This window comes from Enhydra lutris, unplaced genomic scaffold, assembly GCF_002288905.1.
Source record: "Enhydra lutris kenyoni isolate GAN:26980312 unplaced genomic scaffold, ASM228890v2 scaffoldscaffold86, whole genome shotgun sequence".
NCBI classification, from domain to species: domain Eukaryota; kingdom Metazoa; phylum Chordata; class Mammalia; order Carnivora; family Mustelidae; genus Enhydra; species Enhydra lutris.
This window is the reverse complement of record NW_019154170.1, coordinates 3,875,387-3,894,319: the sequence shown is the minus strand read 5'-3', so window position 1 is coordinate 3,894,319 and position 18,933 is coordinate 3,875,387. Positions and strand designations below refer to the sequence as shown.

At 60.1% G+C, this 18,933-nt stretch overlaps 2 protein-coding genes across 2 annotated transcripts in view; one reads left to right on the top strand and one right to left on the bottom strand.

Moving 5' to 3' along the window:
• Positions 1 to 1,933, bottom strand: part of LOC111161648 (small integral membrane protein 24) — a gene marked incomplete at its 3' end in the record, with an annotated part of 2,857 nt that extends 924 nt beyond the window's left edge. Inside the window, exons 1-3 of the mRNA XM_022525412.1 lie at positions 1,861 to 1,933; positions 1,372 to 1,483; positions 1,031 to 1,093 (exon numbers count right to left, since the gene is read on the bottom strand). Coding sequence (XP_022381120.1) covers positions 1,031 to 1,093; positions 1,372 to 1,483; positions 1,861 to 1,933 — 248 coding nt within the window. The remainder of the gene's footprint in view (positions 1 to 1,030; positions 1,094 to 1,371; positions 1,484 to 1,860) is intronic.
• Positions 1,934 to 6,163: 4,230 nt separating this feature from the next.
• On the top strand, positions 6,164 to 15,385 carry LOC111161770 (deoxyhypusine hydroxylase). Its single transcript, XM_022525706.1, has 5 exons — positions 6,164 to 6,317; positions 9,979 to 10,330; positions 12,363 to 12,439; positions 13,482 to 13,722; positions 14,659 to 15,385. Exons 2-5 carry the CDS (start codon positions 10,057 to 10,059, stop codon positions 14,976 to 14,978), a joined length of 912 nt encoding a protein of 303 aa, XP_022381414.1. The 5' UTR covers positions 6,164 to 6,317; positions 9,979 to 10,056; the 3' UTR covers positions 14,979 to 15,385.
• The last annotated feature ends 3,548 nt before the right edge of the window (positions 15,386 to 18,933 follow it).

The window sequence follows — 18,933 nt, the reverse complement described above, 5'->3', positions numbered from 1 at the left end:
GGATGGGTGGGTGGATGGATAAGTGGGTGGGTGGATGGATGGATGAGTGGGTGGGTAGATGGATGGATGGATGGATGGGTGGATGGATGAGTGGGTGGGTGGATGGATGGGTGGGTGGGTGGGTGGATGGATGGATGGGTGGATGGATGAGTGGGTGGATGGATGGATGGAGAAATGAACAGGCAGGGAGAAAACTACCAACACGGGAGCTTAGGTGGGTTTGAGAACCTCCCGCACATCCTGGGAATGAGAATCACATTTCATAGGCACTGCACTGGTTCTGAGACAAAGCAAATAACTGGGACTACATCTCTCCCTCAAAATACATCTTGGGCTTGGCTGAGAATCTTCTGGTCAGGTTGGCTTCCTCCCATCTCCTGCACTCCTATTCCCACCCCCCCAACTTTGCCCAAGCTAGGATATTACACTAAAAGGGCCCCCAGCCCTGCCACCTCCCTGAGCCTTCCACCAGAATCATGTCTGGAACCAGTCAGGACCATAGAAAACATGGAGTCCAGGAGAGTCACCCATCCCAGATCACATGCTCGTGCACAGACACCCACCCAATCTGACACCACGGTCTTGTTCAACAGACCTACTGTGTGCCAAGCCCCATGCTGAGCCCTGGGAACACAGCTAGGACCCAAGCTATGTTCTATTCATCTGTTGGAAGCTACCAGCAAGTGTCAAGAAAGGGTGTAATGACTAAGATAATTTCAGCTGGTGGTAAGTGCACAGAGGAAGGCACAGCTGTGGGCGCAGCGTCAGGCAGGCTGGCAGCCAGGGTGGGCTTCTGCGAGGAGGAAATATCTGAACAGGGACTGAAGGAGGAGCCAGCCAGAAGATACAGGAAAGGCTGTTCCAATCGGTGAGAACAGTGTGTACAAAGGTCCTGGGGCAGGAATGTGTTTGAGGAGTTCAAGAACAGAAAGAGGTCATCTGTGCATGCCCATCTCTCCTCACGCCCCGAGGAGGCTCCCACAAACCCCCTAACCCTGCACACACCCACACACACTCACACAGGCAGTACCTCAGGGCTACGTCATGATAGGGGTTGGACTCCATACCGAATGCTAACTCCTCATCCTCAGCTCTGCAAGAGACAGAGAGGTGAAGGTAAGTGAAGGGCAGGAGGTCGCCTTCAGAGTCTCCCCTGGCTGAGGCACATGAACCCCACAAAGCAGGGTGGCTCGGTTGCATGGCTGTCCCAGACCTTGAGGCTGTGAGGCCTGTCTGAGCAGGAGCAGGGAAATGGGGAGACAGGAGGGAGGGGACCAGAGAGTGTCAGGAAGCAGGAGGGGTGCCCAGCACTTTGGGGAGAAGAGGAGGACAGGGACAGTGGCTGTGGGGAGTGGGGAGAGGGGTTCCCACCTCTTTCTGGAGCACCAGACGCGATTAACCAGCATGAGGACGAAGACGATAAACAGGAACCCCACGACGGCAGCCAGGCCCACCAGCCAGGGCTTCGGGCGATACTGCGAGGCTGTCCGGAGGTAGAGCAGCTGGGACTCAGAGATGGGGCCAGGCCAGGGGTCTGCCCCCCCCCCCGGAAGGGGAGAGAGGGGAAGGGTGATGGGGAATGCTGATGGAGTGCTGGGTGTCAGAGACCCGTTCTAGAGAACGGGAGGGGCCTGGGAGCATCTCAGGGATGGGGAGAGAGGCCCCAAGAGAGTGTGGGGATTGGTGGGGCTCCAAGAGGGGTCTGGCCCCATTCCTCCTCTGCCTGCCCCTCCTTTCAGAGGTCTTGGTTCCTCATCATGAAAAATGGGGAGACGGTGAGCCTATGGGTGAGCTCCTCCCAGGACCCTCCCCACCCCTGTCCCCCGCCAACCGCCCCACCAGGTCCAGATCAGGTCCTACCCTGCTGAGCCTCTGCAGGTGACAGGAGTAGGGCGCTGAGTAGGAGAAGGACCTCCAGGGTCTCCATGGTCATGGAAGAGCCGCGGCGGTGCACGGTCAAGGTTGGCTGGGTGAGGCCCTGCCCAGCCCCTGATATGGCAGCAGGCAGGCCTAGGGGCGGGGCCGGTCCAGACCTGCAGGTCAGACTCTGGACCTCGTATAACAATTAACGCAGAAGTCCGGCCCCTCCACCCTGTGCCTGCCCCAGGACCCAGCCTCCAGGTCCCCCAGGCTCCGTGCTGCTGCGGCCAGGCTGAGATGGGCCTGGGCTTGGGGCCACCAGGCGTCCTTATGTCTCCTTCTCTGAACACCCCACAAAGTGTCTCCATCCCCATTTTGCAGAGAAGCCCAAGGAGGCCAGGAGAACGGACATCACGCAGAAACAGCTGGCGCTGGGGTCTCCCCCCTACCACCAGCTTATATGGCCATGTCCTGGCTCCCGGACCCCTGGGGACCCACAGCCAATACTGGGATGAGCACAGGGACAAGAAATGACGGCCAGGTGCCCACTATCCATCTCCAAGCCCAGCCACGCCTTGATGGTGGGAGAATGGGACACCCAGGTAGCTGATGACTCAGGCTCCAGGCTCTCCTGTCCATCAACCTTGGTCCCCGGCCGATTAGATAGGGAACCCTGCCCAGGAGAAAGAGTGCCCCACCCCAGCTGCCACCGGACAGCCATGGCCCAGGCACGTGGCAGGAAGCCCCTACACCGGAGGGGGGGCTCCCCCTCCCGCTCTGCAGGGCCCTAGGGGGCTGGGAGGGGTGCCAGCATCACTGCACACACCTTTAAGGAGCACCTATGCATACCTGGGGACTCCCCCGACCCTAAGGTCTGGCTATCATCATTGCTCAGTGGGCCATCAGGAGTGGCGGAGCTCAGGCAGCTGCCCGAAGCGAGCCCATCTCAACCCCCCAAGTGGCACCTGCGAAGCTCTGACCCTGTGCCCAGTCCTGTGCCCAGCTCAGAGGGGAGGGAGGAAGCCTCAGGCACTGTCCTCCAGGAGCTCTCAAGTTAGCTGGGAAGCCAGGACCCCAGAGACCAACAGGTCCAGTGGGCAGAGCAGCAGAGCTGGGGAGTGTAAGGGAGGAGGTGGGGGGTGGGGCTGGGGCAGATTCGGTGGAGCAGGGCCAGAACCCCATCCTGGGGCTTCTGCTTTCCTTCGAAGGCAGGTCATGGAACTGGCCTCTTTCTGCAAAAAGTTTGCTCTGCTCCAGGCAAGTCATCTCCGGGCTTTGTGCCTCCATGTTCCCACCTGGTAAGTGGGAGCGAAAAGTCCTGGCCAGTGGGGATTAAACAGCGTAATACGTGGAAAAGGCTCACTGAGCACAAGAGCAGGGACAGACTAAGGCCTCGGTTACCACTGTTACTCTTTGAAAATCGAGCAGAGGTTGGGCGGAATCAGGCTCTGGGGCTACTGGGTCGGGGTGCGCAGGAGTGCAGAGAGTCCCAGGGATCAACCGTGGGAACCCGCCAGCCAAGAAAGACAACGTTCTCTGCCAAGTCCGGCTGCTCAGGGGAGCAAGGGATCCCGCGTGCACAAGTCCCGTCCACACAACTCCAAAGGGGTTCAAACCCAGGTCCTGGGGCCGGAGGGCAGGGCCCAGCTCAGCCCAGCCTCCAGAAGGAGCTCCGAGCAGGCGGGTCCTTGAAGACAATGGAAGAGCGGTTGGGAGCCGGGGTGGGGGCTTCTGCAGGGGCCGTATCGCCACCCCCGGCAGGGTCCTCATCACCCCGCCAGGCCAGGGCCAGCTGGAGGTCGAGCTCCTCCAGATCCTCGCCCTCCAGGCTCGAGCGCAGCTCCCGGGGGGCGTCCTCCTGGTCTGGCTTCGGGCCAAAGGCCCAGTCTGCAATAGGACACTGGTGAGGAACCTCCTGGGGCTCATCCACCTTCTGTCCCCTCCCCTGCTGCGAGGGGCCCTGGAGTGCCCCCCCCACACCTGAGAGTGGCCCAACACTGTCCCAAGCTGGGCTCATGGCAGACAGCAGCTCACCCACCGGCCAGGTCGTGGGCGAGGTCCTTGATGAGATGCCCCACAATGGCATAGGCCACAGCCACCACCAGGAACGCCGCCAGCAGCAGGTACAGCGCATACCTGGGCAGGCGGATGGTATCCAGAGGTGGTGGGCGGTACTCCTCATACAGCGGTGGCGCCGGGCTCCAGCCCTCCATCCCCTCCTCGACTGCCGGCCCTGACATGATGGCCACCCAGAGCAGGAGAGGCCCGGAGGTGACCTGCGTGGCGGAAGTATTTAGGGGCTTTGGGTAAGAGGATTGGGGCTCCTCCAAGGCCACCATCTGCCCGGATTAATCACAGCGCAAATTGCTTCCGCCCAGCGCCCCCCCCCATTTGGCTACTTTGCATATCCATCCCCACCCCAGGGCCTTTGCTTGAGCTGTTTGGTCTCCTGGGAAAATCCCTACCTTCATGGAGATGACATTCAAGATAACCTTAGAGTAATTGATGTATTGGGTTAGAAAGTGAAGAGTGTTACTGGGGTGGCTCAGTCGGTTGGGCTTCTCACTCGTGATTTCGGCTCAGGTCATGATCGTGGGTCGTGGGATCGAGGGGGAAGTCGGGTTCCGCGCTCAGCAGGGAGTCTACTTCTCTCCATTTCCCTCTGCCCCTTCCCCACCGCCCTGCTTACGCACGTGTGTGCATATGTGTGTGCGCACTCTCTTTCTAACATAAATAAATAAAATCTAAAAAAAAAAAAAGTGGTATTGGTGTGGCGGTACCAAGGTCTAAGGGTTGGGACTACTAAGAGGGGAGTTCAAGCTTAAAATAGGGTGTCCAAGGCCATATGGAAATACATGTGAGCAGAGACCCAGAGGAGGAAGGGAAGCAGGTATGGGAGTACCAGGGAGAAGAAGAGTCCAGGCAGAGGGCACAGCACGTGCAAAGGCCCTGGGGAAGGACTGAGCCTGGTGTGTTGGAGAAGAGTAAGGAGGCCTGTGTGCCTGGAGCAGAGTGAGCAACAAGGAGAGAGGGAGGAGAGGTCAGGGAGCCCCGCCCCCCACCTCCGGCAGCATCCAACCACGTTAGGAATGATGCGGATTTACCCTTTGTATGAAGAGCTTCGTACCACGGCTGGTGTGCAGCGGGTGTTCAGTTCATTCAAACAGATTGGGCACTTCCTGCTCCAACTCAAAACCTGGCAAGTCATGCAGGGCCTCGGGGGTCAGGGGAGAATTTGAGCTTTTATCCTGACCGAGGTGGTAGCCCTGGAGGGCTGTGGACAGAGGAGGGCGGGGCCTGGCTCACTGGCCCACAGGTGGCCTCTGGTGGCCGCTGCGGAGATGACAGACGCTGAGGGGTGAGGACCGCAGCCAGGAAGGCAGGCTGAAAGGGACTGCGCTGGTCCAGGTGAATGAGCGGGGCTGGACACCCCCCACCCCGAGGCGTAAGAGGGGCTACACTTTACTATTTTTTCCGATTTTTTTTCCTTGCCACTACAAACAATGCTGCAACCGGTGCTTCTTTTCCACTTTCCGAAGTTAGAACACTTCTCACCGGTGCTTCCCTGGTCAGAGCACTTCAGGCTTCTCTGCGTCAGAGTACAAGCCAAGTTCTTCTTAAGTCTGGTGTCTCTCCCCCAACCATCCCCAGGGCTCTTTCCCGCACCTGCCAGGTGTTTACTCGCACGTCACCAGCTGAGCCCCTGGCCACGCCCCCTAAGACTTCTCATCGCCCTTGAACTATACGGCTTAACAGGTGTCACCACCTGCCATGAATTTTCCGTATTTATTGCTTGTCTGACTCCCTCAGACGACCAGGTTGTGAGGTTTTCGAGGGTAAGGATGGCAGGCTGTCTCGTCCTCAGCCCCCATCAACTATTTGTTAAGTGAACGATGAACGAGCGACTCCATCGGGTCGGAAATAAAGGACCGGCGTCCTCCCTTCCCCGGCTGGAGTCCAGGCACCTGACGCCATCGGCCACGCCCCCGAACTCGACCACGCCCCAGGGCCGCGGCGCCTGCTCCGTCGCTACCCCGCGCCGGGCTCCGGACTGAATTGGCACAAACCATTTTCACGTACCTGGGGGGGAGAGAGTGGAAAGGAATGCCTTCCGCGGAAAGAGTGGACGTTGCCCTTCCCTTCCCTGAGGGACGCCCTTAGACGCCATCTTCTGTGTGAGTGTGAGCTGTGGCACCGATGCCGACTCGTGCTTCCAGACCTCCCTCCTGCCGCGGAGTCTCTGGCTGGACACCCCCCCAGCGCTGCGTTGGTGCCGGCCAGCCCGGTCACGTGGGCGAGAAAATGGCGGCCCCCACAGGGCGCCGCGAGCGTCGCAGTTGGTGAATTGAAGGTGGCGGCGGTGAGAGCGGGTGGACTCGGCGGTCTCATCCTCCCGGAGCTCGTTTGGGCGTTTCGGCGGCAGGGAGCACGGTGCGTGGCCTGGGCCACGCGGGCAGGTACGGTGGGGGGGACGCCTCGTGGGGAGGTCCCGTCTCTAGGATTGATTGGTTGGGGGGATCGGGGGGCATCCTCCTGAGGGGTTTTGAGTCCCGGCGAGCTCTTTCCCCAGGTTCTGGGGACCCTGTTTCGCCGGGGATTGGATTCCCAGGTTGGGGGACCCTGGGAGCCAGCGCGTGTAGGAAGGGGTGATCTCTTTCTCGAGTTTTGGGAGAACCAACGGTACGAGGGATCCAGTACTTGGGGGCCCGCGTAGACAGATCTTGAGGCATCCGGTAACTCGGGGTCTCTTCCAAGGGGAGGGATCCTGCGAGCATGCCTGGGGGAATCCTGTGTTGGGACGACCTCTTTCTGAGGGAGAGTTGGTTCCCAGAGATGTTTTTGTTGGGAATTCTTAGACAGGTCTCGGGTGGGGGCGGGAGGTCAAGGAGCCCGGTCTCCTCTTTCTCCGTCCCTTACTAGCTCATCAAGAGGCTTTTATAGGGGTGAGCGGATTCCAGATTCTGCTTTGGTTAGGGGCTGATCCCCTCAACCCCACGCCCACACCCTTGCCCTGCTTACCACTGAAGAACGTGCTAAAGGTATGAGCCGTGGGCTTCCAGGAGGCTAGGGGAGCCCTCCTTGGTACAGAGAGGTAGGTTTGGGGCTCCCTGCAGGAACATTTAATACTAACTCTGGTTTGTCAAGTGCATACTAGGTGCTCCGTGAACACGCCTTTTTTTTTTCTTTCTTTCTTTTTTTAAGATTTTAGTTTTTAAGTAATCTCTACACGCAATGTGGGGCTCGAACTCACAACCTTAAGTTCGAGAGTCAAATGCTCCATGGACTGAGCCAGCCAGGCACCCCTCCGTGAGCACACCATCACTCGCAGTAACTGTGAGGTCCAGGTGCCCCTTCTACCCACCTTGCGAATGTGGTGGGTGTTCAGTTCACTCAAATACAGTTTGGGCACTTCCTGCCATGGGGACAGATCGCAGGCTAGGCCGTGAGGACACAGCAGTGCACAAAGGAGTATAGATACCTGTGTGTGTGTGTGTACGTATGTGCATGTGATTTCTTTATTTTTTAAAAAAATTTTATTTATTTATGTGACAGAGAGGGCACACATGCACTGGCGGGGGGATAGAGAGAAGCAGGCTCCCCACTGAGCAGGGAGCCCCATACAGGGCTCGATCCTAGGGCTCTGGGATGAAGACCTGAGCCGAAGCCAGATGCTTCACCGACTGAGCCACCCAGGCGCCCCCAGATTTCTCTTTATTTATATACATAAGGTCCTGTCCTCCAGGCACTGATTTTCTAGAGTAAGAAACTGATCAGTGAAATACCCTGGACAACAGGTGCTGTTAGATGTGCAGGGAAGCCGAAGGGGAGTGCGGCACAGAGAGGGCTTACGTGGCTACAGCCGGGTGCTCAGAGAGTTCCTGCCTCCACATTGAATATCTGAGCAGAGACTAGAAGGAAACCCGACTTGTGAGCTATTTACAGTTTTCTTCCAAATGCAGAAACCAACCCCTGAGACTTTTGCCCCAGTTTGGGTCTTGCTCTGGAGATCTGCAGCAGATCCTGTAGCTGGAGCTGCCCTGTTGGCCAGATTTCCCCTCATTCCCAGGAATCTAAGGACTCTGGGGCTGGGTAGGCGATGAAGGGCCTTTTCCGGATGTCCTGAGGGTGATCCTGCAGAGCCCGGGAGTCAGGAGTCCTGGGCCCTATCTGCCCTTGGCGTGCTGTGTGACCCCACGCAAGTCGCTGCTCATCCGAGTAGCAGAGTCCAAGCTTGGGGCCCCTGACACCTGGCCGGCTCGCTCACTCCTGGCTTCTGTGGTTTCTGGTGCTCTCCCTGGGTTGCTCAGAGAGCTTCCCCTCCCTCCTGAAGCCCGGTGCTGGTGCTGCAGGGAGCCAGGGGCTACGGCGTGCCACGGCATGCCACGGCATGCTTTACGAAGCGTCCCCCAGGTCTTCGCTGGTCCAGAGGACAGAGATGGCGCCCCTCCTCCCAGCCCAGGCTGTGTCATTTTGTCTCCGTCCGTCCACTCAACCTCGTATTTGTGGCTTAGAGCTTGACTGTGGAGCCCAGCCTCCTGGATTTATGACTTCTCACTCAGCTTGTAAGCAAGTTACTAACCTGTGTGTCTGCATTCTCGCCTGTAAAAGGGTGACAAGCCTGGTGCCCATCTCAGAGGTTTATGGGGAGAGGTAAATGAGTTTATGAGTGTGAGGGGCTTAGCAGAGGGGTCTGGCACATAGTAGGTCCTCTATAAACGTCAGCTGCTGTTACTGGTAGGACTGGTTTTTATTGAATGCTTACTAAGTGCTGGGAATATAGTGGCCACGAAGATAGTCTCGGTCCCTGCCTTCAGAGTTCTGATGAGGGGTAAGACCCACTGTAGGCAGCTGAGCTGTTAAATGTCCTATATGGTATCTCATAGGGTTAAGGGCTCTGAAGAAAAGTAGAACAAGGGAAAAGAATAATAGGGATGACTGTAATCAGGAAAGGCTTCCCTGAAAGGTGACATTTGAGACCCAAAAAGTGAGAGGGTGAGCATGGGGGGTGCATTTGGGGAGGAGTGTTCCTGAGGACAAGAACAGCCCATGCAAAGGTCCTGGGGTAGGCCTGGTATGTTGGAGGAACAGCCAGGAGGCCTTGTGGCTGGAGCAGGATGAGCAAGGGGCAAGGGGTAGAGGGGGAGGAGAGGAGAGGGCTGGCAGGGGTCAGGGCAGGGCCTTCAGGACTGTAAGGGAGTTTGGAATAATGAGGTGCTGTAGGAGGATTGTGCAAGGGTCCAGTTTATGTGCTGAAAGCATTCGTGCCTCAGTTACCTGTCACGTAGCAAATTGCCCCACAGTTAGCAGCTCTGAGCAACAGCAGACAGACACGCTCTCCCACAGTCTGTGTGGGGGATCTGTGCCTGGTCGCCAGGAGCTTCCAGGTCCGCTCTCTCAGGAGGTCACAGTCGGGACTGCTGGGGCTGCCTCGGCTGGAGGCTGGACAGGGGCTGGAGGAGCTGCCCTCAGATGCCCGCTCTCACGTGGCCGGGGGCCAGAAGCCTTGGTCCCTCACCTGGTGGGGCCCTACATAGGGCGAGGAGGACGCCGCGGCGTCTCTCATGACCCGCTCTCAGAAGCCAGCCCGTCCCTGCTTCCATACCCGGTGGCTTGCACCGGTCAAGCCTCTTCAGTGCGGGAGGGGCCGCAGGGAGCGGGGGTCGTGGGGGCCCCACAGCCCCTCTGGCGACCGTGTGGAGGGCAGGACAGCAGAAGTCATTGCTGACACACAGGCAAGAGGGCCAGGGAGGGGACATAGCAAGTCGGAGGCCACGCAGCAGGGGGCCGGGCCAGGCCCGGCCTTCAGCCCAGACGCCCGCCCCACCTGGGTCTGAGCTCTTAAATGAACGAATCCGCCAGTGGATGAAGAACACCCACTTGGGGGCACCTTGGGGGCTCAGTGGGTTAAGCCTCTGCCTTTCTGCTCAGGTCATGATCTCAGGGTCCTGGAATCGAGCCCCACATCGGGCTCTCTGCCCGGCAGGGAACCTGCTTCTCCCTCTCTCTGCCTGCTGCTCTGCCTCCTTGTGATCTCTGTCTCTCAAATAAATAAATAAAATCTTTAAAAAAAAAAGAAAAAAGAACACCTCACCCAGGCTCCTGGCTTTTTGCCCCTAGGTTCTCGTGCCCAGGAGCCCCCGCTTCCAGCTCAGGTGGGGCTGCGGAAGGCCCGTGGGCAGGAGGGCGCGGCACGCCATGGTGACAGAGCAGGAAGTGGAGGCCGTCGGCCGGACGCTGGCGGACCCCCAGCAGCCCCTGCAGGCCCGCTTCCGGGCGCTCTTCACCCTCCGCGGGCTCGGGGGTCCCGGAGCCGTCGCCTGGATCAGCCGGGCCTTTGGCGACGACTCCGCCCTGCTCAAGCACGAGCTGGCGTACTGTCTGGGCCAGATGCAGGACCCCCGGGCCATCCCCGTGCTGCTGGACGTGCTGCGGGACACCCGACAGGAGCCCATGGTGCGCCACGAGGCGGGTGAGTGGCCAGGGCGGGGGCGCCGGACCTTCACCCCCTCCCCTGCCCGTCCCTTCTGCCTCGTGTGCCCCCCTCCCTCCCGCGCGGTCTAGAGCAGGGCTTGGCGGCCTTTGCCGGGAAAGGGCAGGTGGCAAAGTGTTCAGCCCCGTGGGCCGGACAGTCTCTGTTGCCAAACCTCACCTCTGCCCTCGTGATTAAGTCGCCTAAACTGCCCTCCGCAGAGAGGCGTGGCCACGTGCTGGTGGGACTCTATAGGCTCTATGGACTCTATGGGTTTGAATTCCATGGAAGTTTCACACGGCAGGAAATACCCCTTTGATTAAATATATGTATATATATATTGTTTTTTTCAAGATTTTATTTGCAGTCTTCTCTTTACCCGACATGGGGCTCGAACTCAGGACCCCAAGAGTCGCGTGTTCTCCCGACTGAGCCAGTTGGGCTCCTGTAAAAACATTTAACAACATTAAAACGGGACGCCTGGTTGGCTCAGCAGTTTAAGCGTCTGCCTATGGCTCAGGTGATGATCCCAGAGTCCTAGGATCGAGCCCTGCATCAGGCTCTCTGCTTTGTGGGGAGCCTGCTTCCCCCTCTCCTGCTGCCGCTGCCCCTGCTTGTGCGCACTCACTCTCTGTCAAATAAATAAAATCTTTCAAAATAAAAAAATGAAAGGATTAAAACCATTTTTTGCTCATACAAAACCAAGCAGCGAATTTGCCAGCCCGTGGTGTCTATTTCATTAGTCCATGTCACCCCCTGGGCCGGTTTCTTGAGTACCTGCTGCGTAGCAGGCCCTCCGATCTTGGGGGACACCGGAAACAGGAGAAAGGAGTAAACTCCGTGGCAATCCGGGGCTGTTGAGGCTGTGTCTCTGTGACCAGTGAGCTCCTTTGCAGATCGGGGGTGGGGGGCACTCTGTTTTCATCTCACTCATTTTAGGCATTTCTCATATCCTCTGAAGTAGTCCCTGGCTCTGCTGGGCCTCCCCCTGTCCCCAGGCTGCCCCCCGTAACTCTCAGGGTGCCAGGCACAGTTTTTGTTGGAGGTGTCCTCACCAAGAACATCCTCCAAACCTCACCTTTCCCATGAGTTCCGCTATTTTGAGTGTCCAGTACTGCAGAACGGCTTGTCGGGTGATAGTGGAAACACGTGAGGTACTGAGGAGGCAGTCAAGCAGGGAGCAGGGTGAGACGGCCAGAGGGCTCACCCTTTCTAATCGGCGGACAGAGATCTGAATGAAGGCAGGTGGTTATCTGGAGAAAGGTGCTTCAGGCAGAGGATGCAGCCTGTGCAAAGGTCCTGGGGCTGTACCGTGCCTGCTCCCCGAAGAAGCGGCAAGGAGGCCCCTGTGGCTGGAGCCAAGAGAGTGACAGAGAGCAGGAGGGGAGGGGCCTGGGGGGCCTCGGAGAGCACTCCAGCTTTTACCCTGAGGGCTGCGGGCAAGGAGGGCAGGCCTGACCCGGATTCAGGTCCGTTAGGATGTTCGTGATTGTGAGCAGCAGCGTCCTCTACCAGCGTGCAAAGGGATTGAGTGGGCGTGCGTGCTCGTTGGCTGCGGGTCTCTTCCCGCTCAGCGCCGGCGTAGGCCCACGGGGACCCACGGGGAGATGATCCGGTTTCCCCGCCAAGCCCTGCCTTTCTCTGCTGACCTTCCTCTCCCACGTCACAGCACGGAACCTCCTCCTCCAGGGCTCACTCCCACGAGCTCTCCTCCCCTGGGTGTTCTTGGGGCTCCATGGTGACCAATGTCCCCGAGTTGTCACGACATGTTTGTCTTTGTCCCCCCATCTAGACCACGAGCATGGGAGGCATGGGCCCGGGGGTGGCGGTAGGGGTGGGTCCCAGCCCAGTTCCATGCTCCGGCTCCAGTGTGTGGGTCACAGATATAAGCAGAGCCGTGGGGCACGGGGTGGGGGAGGGCACAAAGGAGGTGGTGTTGCTGGTCATGCCCCCCTGACCCCCCCCATCCCTCCCCAAACCTATCTGCGGCATTTTCCAACCAACTGTGAGCTGTCTGTGTGGTTCTTCTCAGGCGAGGCCCTGGGGGCCATCGGGAACCCCGACGTTCTGGAGGTCCTGAAGCAGTACTCCTCCGACCCTGTCATCGAGGTACCGTGGCCTGACTCCTTCCTTCCCACCCCCCCCCAACTGGACCATCCTCCGTGTCTGGTTGCCAGGGCGACCGCTCGGCCAGGGTCCTAGGAGACAGGGTGACAGCCAGGGTGGTCGTGGGCCACTGCCCTGCCCGGCTGAGCCACCTCGCCTCTCCCAGTTTCCCCGCTGCCTGCCTCCCTTCATTCTCCAGGGGACAGCTTTACTGAGATAGAATTCACATAACATAAAGTTCGCCCTCTGAAGGGGTATGCTTTGGTGGTTTCTAGAGCGTCCACAGGGGTGTGCCACCCTCTCCTAATTCCGGAACATTCCATTTCCGCAAAAGAATCCCCATCCCCATCAGCGGTCACTCCCCATCCGCTCCCCATCCCCGGTCCCCATGAGCCCCCTTCCCGTCAGTGGAGGAGCCTGGTCTGGACGTGTCACACGCGTGGACTCACACCCCGTGTGGCCTTCTGTGTCTGGTTCCCTCCCTGCGCGTTGTGGGCTTGGGGTCTGCCCCGGGGCTGCATGTGAGGGCCTCGCTCCTGCTCCGGCTGATACTCCCGGGCCCACATCTTGTCCCGCTGATGGACATTTGGGTTGTTCCCCCTTCCCGGCCCCCCGAACCATGCTGCCGCGAGCTGCGTGCGGGTTTCCGGGCGGACGTGTGCGTGTCCCCCCTGCTGCTGCTCGCCGCCAGCCCTCAGCCCCAGGCTCCTCTCGGCCCCGAGAGCGGAGGTCTCCTGACCTCAGACCTAAAGCACTCTCGTTTCCTAATGACCTCAAGGCCAGAGCCCCAGGTTCTCGCCGCCTCTTGCGGGCTGAGCAGTCAGGCCTGGCCTTGCCTCCCACACGGTCCCGCGGGAGGGACTCCATGCCGCTGTCTCCACCCCACGCCCCCTTTGCCGGTGGCGGGTCTCCGCTCCTGGCCCTCCGTCCTCCTGTCGCTCCCTTGTCACACGAGTCCCTGCGGGTTTCTCTCCGGCCAGAATGACTGGAGCCTCCGAGGGTGGGGGAGGGTCCCCATGTGCCCCGGGCGCCCCTGTCCCCGCAGGTGGCGGAGACGTGCCAGCTGGCTGTCCAGCGGCTGGAGTGGCTGCAGCAGCGCGGTGGGCGGCCAGTGCCCGCAGGGCCCTACCTGTCCGTGGACCCCGCTCCCCCCGCCGAAGAACGCGACGTGGGGCGGCTGCGGGAGGTGCTGCTGGACGAGGCCCGGCCACTCTTCGACCGCTACCGAGCCATGTTCGCCCTGCGGGATGCCGGTGGCGAGGCCGCCGCCTTGGCGCTGGCCGAAGGTGAGTTGGGGGCGGGGGTCACGGGCAGGGCGCCGGGGGGTGCTCAGGAGCTGCTTCTGCAAAATGGAGCAGCAGAGTGACCAGGGAATGTGCGTCCTGGGCCCTGTGGGCAGGCAGCCTTCCCTCCAGCTCTCCGTGGGAAGCCGAGGCCGGAAAGGTGGGGGGAGTTGCCTGGGCAGACAGCAGCCGGCGAGCCGCGGACTTGGGAGGCAATCCCTGGCAGCGCGGCTCCGGCTTCCTGGGCCCCTTTCTGCTACTGTGACTTGAGTCGCTCTCATCCCAGCTCTGCAGGGCGCTCTCTGCAGGCCTCTCCCCGGACAGTCGTGGTCCCCTGTGCCCCCTGCCCGGGGTGTGCCCGCAGAGGACTTAGAGCCCTCTCTGCACTCCCAGAACTTCCTGTTTGGCAGGGAGATGCCGGCTGGTCGGCTGGCCCCTGGGCCGCGGGGTGGGGGTCCCCGGGGTTGCCAGGCAGGAACACAGCGGGGCTGGGTGGTGCTTGGGAGTGGGGGCCACAGGCAGGCAGGTGGCCTTGAGCCCTGGCTCGGCCTCAGGGGCCTCTGATCCCAGGCAGTCATGATGCCCCTCCTGGTGGTGGTTTCCCCATCAGTGTAAAGCATGACCTGTCTTGTGCCTCTGACGGTTTCCTCAGTAAACACTCGAGAGCGTAACATAGGCTCAAGGAGAGGTGGGAGCAGCTGTCAGGGGACCTTGGGCCCAGGAAGGCCACACCTGCCCCATCTGGCCTTGCGGAGGGCAGAGCTGTGTTCCCAGTGCCTGTTGGCGGGGAGTTTATAACCCGGCTCTGCTCTCCGGTTTCTCCTGCCGCTCTGGCTGCTGATCCCTCCCCCAAAGCCGCACTGACCACTGGGGCTGGGGTGGGGTGTCCTGGGCACAGGGAGCCCCTTGTCCACCTCTCCTGGTCCTTCTTGCCCACAGGCCTGCACTGTGGCAGCGCCCTCTTCCGCCACGAGATCGGCTACGTCCTGGGCCAGCTGCAGCACGAGGCAGCCGTGCCCCAGCTGACAGCGGCCCTGGCCCAGCAGGCCGAGAACCCCATGGTGCGGCATGAGTGCGCTGAGGCCCTGGGAGCCATCGCCCGGCCCGCCTGTCTGGCCGCCCTGCGGGCCCACGCGACTGACCCTGAGCGCGTGGTGCGGGAGAGCTGCGAGGTGGCCCTGGACATGTACGAGTATGAGACCGGCTCAGCCTTCCAGTACGCCGACGGGCTGGAGCAGCTGCGGGCAACCCCCTCCTAGAGCCGCCCGCCCGCCCTGCGGGGCTCCGCTCGCGAGCTTGTGCGATTGGGTCTGGCCTCCCCGCCCCCAGCTGCCAGCTTGGCCCGCTCTGGCCTTTGCATCCTGACTCCCCCGAGGCCAGCCTGAGGTGTCCCGTGCCCCACACGGACGGGGGCCTGGCACGGGGCTGCACACCCAGGTTTCTGGTTATGGGGTTGGGGTGTCGGCATGGGAGCGGGAGTCTGAGGGGGTGTTGGGGGGATTGGGGTTGACCTGACCCAGCTTCTCGAAGAACCAGGGGTTCCCCGAAAGGCGCTGTGGGCAAGCCCAACCCCACTGGGCCTGGGCAGAGGCTGGGGCTTCCGAGGGCTGCCCCTGGGGCCTCTGACTCCCCAGCCCGGGACTAGGCAGGGTGGGGAGGTTGTTAGGGGCTCGGGGGCTGGGGTGGGACAAGCAGACCCCAGGGTCCAAATGAACTATTAAATTATTTTGGCCAAGACGTGACTCTCAGAAAATGTGGGGGGCTCTGTAGCAGGCTTATGTCCAGGAACGTCTCGGGGAGGGGGTCGGGGTGTTCACAGAGCTCCAGGCCCATGCTCTGGTTTCCTCTCCAGCCAGCCCACTCCCGGGGGGCTGGGGGAAACAGCCCCCAGCTTGGCCTTCCCCTCTCCCTCACTCTCACCCAGCCCTGTGGGGGTTTAGTGGTATGGCCAAGAGCCCAGGCCGTGGGTTCCCATCCTGGCTACCCGTCTCGTTGTCCAGTGGGGCGTGGAACACCCTGTTTTACGGTCATAAAACGGGCATGACCGTTGAGCCTAAGCTCACGTGGGACACATTCACCTGCTGCTGTCTGCCAGCCAGCGACATCCCTGACGGGTCACACGAGGGCGTAGATGCCCAGAGTGGGGGTCCTTGGGCACCGTGATTGTGAGCTGGCTCTGCCACACTGATGCCTTCTGCCCCCGGCCCTTCTGACACCAGGCGCACGGGATCTCCGCCCAGGCAAGTCACATCTCCGTGGGTGTCCTGCAGTTCGACCCTGTTCTGCCGCTCACTGCCCGAATTCACGCAGACCCCCGGGTCCCCTCCCCACCGGTGATGATTTGCTGGCGCAGCTCCCAGAGCACAGGAAAGCCCTTGACTTGCCCGTTCCATATAAAGAATGTCATGAGCAGCCAGACGAAGGGTCCTGGGTCCAGGGGCTTCCTCCCGCGGAGCCTGGGGCACAGCCCCCTCCGCTACTGGGTGCACTCACCCACCCCGCAGCTTTCAGAGCCCCTCAGGGGTTTTGTGGAGGCTCCGTGTGCCCACAGGGTTGATTCAGTCAGTGGCCTTTGGCAATTCCCTCTCCTCCAGGGTCAAGGATGTGGCTGGAAGTGCCTCCACTGCTAGCCCCATCCTGAAGCCACCTGTGAGCCGGCGGCCCCTGGCCTGGTTGGCGAGCGCAGGTGCCGTGGGAAGGCCTTCCTCTGGCCCTTGCCTCTCCGGAAGTTACAGGCTTTTTTAAAACTTCATTTTTATGGTGCGCCTGGGTGGCTCAGGTCATGATCTCAGGGTCCTGGGATCGAGCCCCGCATCGGGCTCTCTGCTCAGCAGGGAGCCTGCTTCTCCCCCTCTCTCTCTGCCTGCCTCTCTGCAGACTTGTGATCTCTCTCTCTCCGTCAAATAAATAAATAAATCTTTAAAAAAAAAAAAAACTTCATTTTTTATTTATTTTAGAGAGAGTGGGGGGTAGGGGCAGAGAAAGAGCCCTAAGCCGACTTTGTGCTGGGCACTTAGTCGATCGCGCAACCCCAAGATCACGACCTGAGCTGAAGCCAAGAGTCAGTCACCCAACCAACTGAGCTACCCAGGCTTCCTGGGAAGTTATAGACTTTTAAAAGGGGCTGGAGCCCGAGGCCCGGGACACACATTCCCCATTACCTCAGTGTCACGGGCACCTTGCCCACAGGCCCACTAGCCACTCTCCCTGCTCTCATCAGATGTACCTGTTCCCAGCAGCAAAGACCAGTGGAAATTTCTTAAAAACAAGGGAAAATCAACTGACCTCATGGCATCCCCGGGTTCTGTCTCCTGCCCACTTTCTGCTTCTCTCCAGCAAGAGGCCCAGAAGAGCCAAACCCTGACTGCCTCCCATGGCTCACCTCCCCCGTCCCCCACCTGCACCAGCTAGGCTCTGCTCTCCTGTCCCCAGACCTGTCACAGTCTCTGTTCTCCTCCCCCTCACCGTGGGGTCTCACTCATCTGGCCAGCCCCCATCCTCCTGGGAGCTCCTCGGGGACCAGGCTCCTCTCCCACCCCTCCCCCATGGCCAGGCTGGGCCCTCAAGCCTCTTCCCTCCCTCCCCACTCCCTTGTGGCCAGCCTCATCCACTCCCCGCCCACCGCCCAATGTCTATGGCAGGATGATGCCCACAGCCCTCTCTCCAGCCCAGCCCTCTCCTGGGCTCCAGACGTGGGGTCTAGCTGCCCCCCTATTCCACTTGGATATTGGCGAGGCACCCCAAACATAGTGTGCCCTTAGGATTCCCCACATTACCTCCCAAAGCTGTTCCCACAGGAAGTGAGAACTCTCATTCAGGGGCTCAGCCAAAAAACATCCGGGTTGGATCCGTTTAAAATTGGCCCCAGATCTGTCCACATCTCCTCCCTCCTGTGCCCCCAGTCACCATCACCACCTGCCTGGACCCACATAATCCCCTCTGCACCTCCCCCCCCCCCCCCCCCCCCCCCCCCCCCCCCCCCCCGCCCCCAATTCCCTTCCCTGAGTCAGCCCTCTCGGCAGTGGCCACCAGAGGGAGCTGGGGAGCACTCAGGGCTGCCCTCCCTGCGTGGGCAGAGAGTGGAGAGCCCAAGTCCTCCCCAGGGCCCTCAACCAGCCCTGCCCGGTCCCTCCCTTCCCGTGGCACCCTCTGCTCCAGCCAATCAGGCCTCCTCAGTGTTCTTGCGAGGGCCAAGCCCAATCCTGCCCCAGGACTTTTGCATGTGCAGTTTACCTGGAACCTTTTTCCCTCCAGGTACCTCACCTCTTAACGAGGCTTGCCTGAGCACTTGTGTTAAAATCATAACCTCACTCTCGATGTCCCTGTATGACGTTCCCTGTTTTCTTTTCCTCCATAGCATCTATAGTTCCCTGTATCCTTTTCTTAATTAGTTCATGACCTGTTTTCTCCACTGGAATAAGAGCAGCGGTTTTGTCTGCGCTGTCGCGGGGATGGGACGGCGGTGTGGTGGTGCAGCGGCAATCCGGAAAATAACGATGAAGCCCTCATCCGTAGGGTCTACCGTTCCCGTAGCGTAAATCTCCCCGCCGAGCACCGCATATGCCGCTGCTGGCCGTGACTTCTGTGGTCAGCACCCACGGGCTCCCACACAGCCTAAGTGGGTCCCCAGCCCGGAGACACCGCAGGTAAATATTTGAGGAGTACCTGTCCGCAGGGGTGAAGCTTAGACAGGGGTGCACGTATCCGTTAGCAATCAGACACTCGGACGGGAAGACCCCCCTGTGGTATGGTAGGGCAGTCCAAGGCTGACCTCCAAAGCGGAACCAGAGAAGCAGAATCATGTGATGTCGTTTGTGCAAATGGAGCTATGTATGTAAATTACATACAGGCAACTTGTTTGAAAAACACCCAAGCACTTACCCAAAGTACTTTCAACCCTGTACCTCCCTGGGCTACGTGGGATGTTTTACTATGGTATTTACCTCGACACTTGTTCGGGTCGGGGACGGTGGCCCCTTCAGAGGGAGCAAACAGCCTGCACGAGGGGACAGGTTTCTCCCGGCCACCCTGGTCCTGCTCTTGGCTTCCTCTTGCTTCCTGGGCCAGGCGGAGAGCACGGGAGGAGGCAGGTGTGCCCGTGTGGCAGGATGTTCCCATTTTTAAAGGCAGACAGACAGCAATGGATTCGGCGTACCATCTCTTATTTAAGAGATGTGCGCGGGGTCCCTGGGTGGCTCAGTCAGGGAAGCATCT

Coding starts and splice junctions, on each gene's coding strand:
- LOC111161770 (XM_022525706.1), top strand. CDS start 10,057: ATGGTGACAGAGCAGGAAGTGGAGGCCGTCGGCCGGACGCTGGCGGAC. Junction 12,440..13,481: donor CCTCCGACCCTGTCATCGAG/GTACCGTGGCCT, acceptor CTGTCCCCGCAG/GTGGCGGAGACGTGCCAGCT. Junction 13,723..14,658: donor CGCCTTGGCGCTGGCCGAAG/GTGAGTTGGGGG, acceptor TCTTGCCCACAG/GCCTGCACTGTGGCAGCGCC.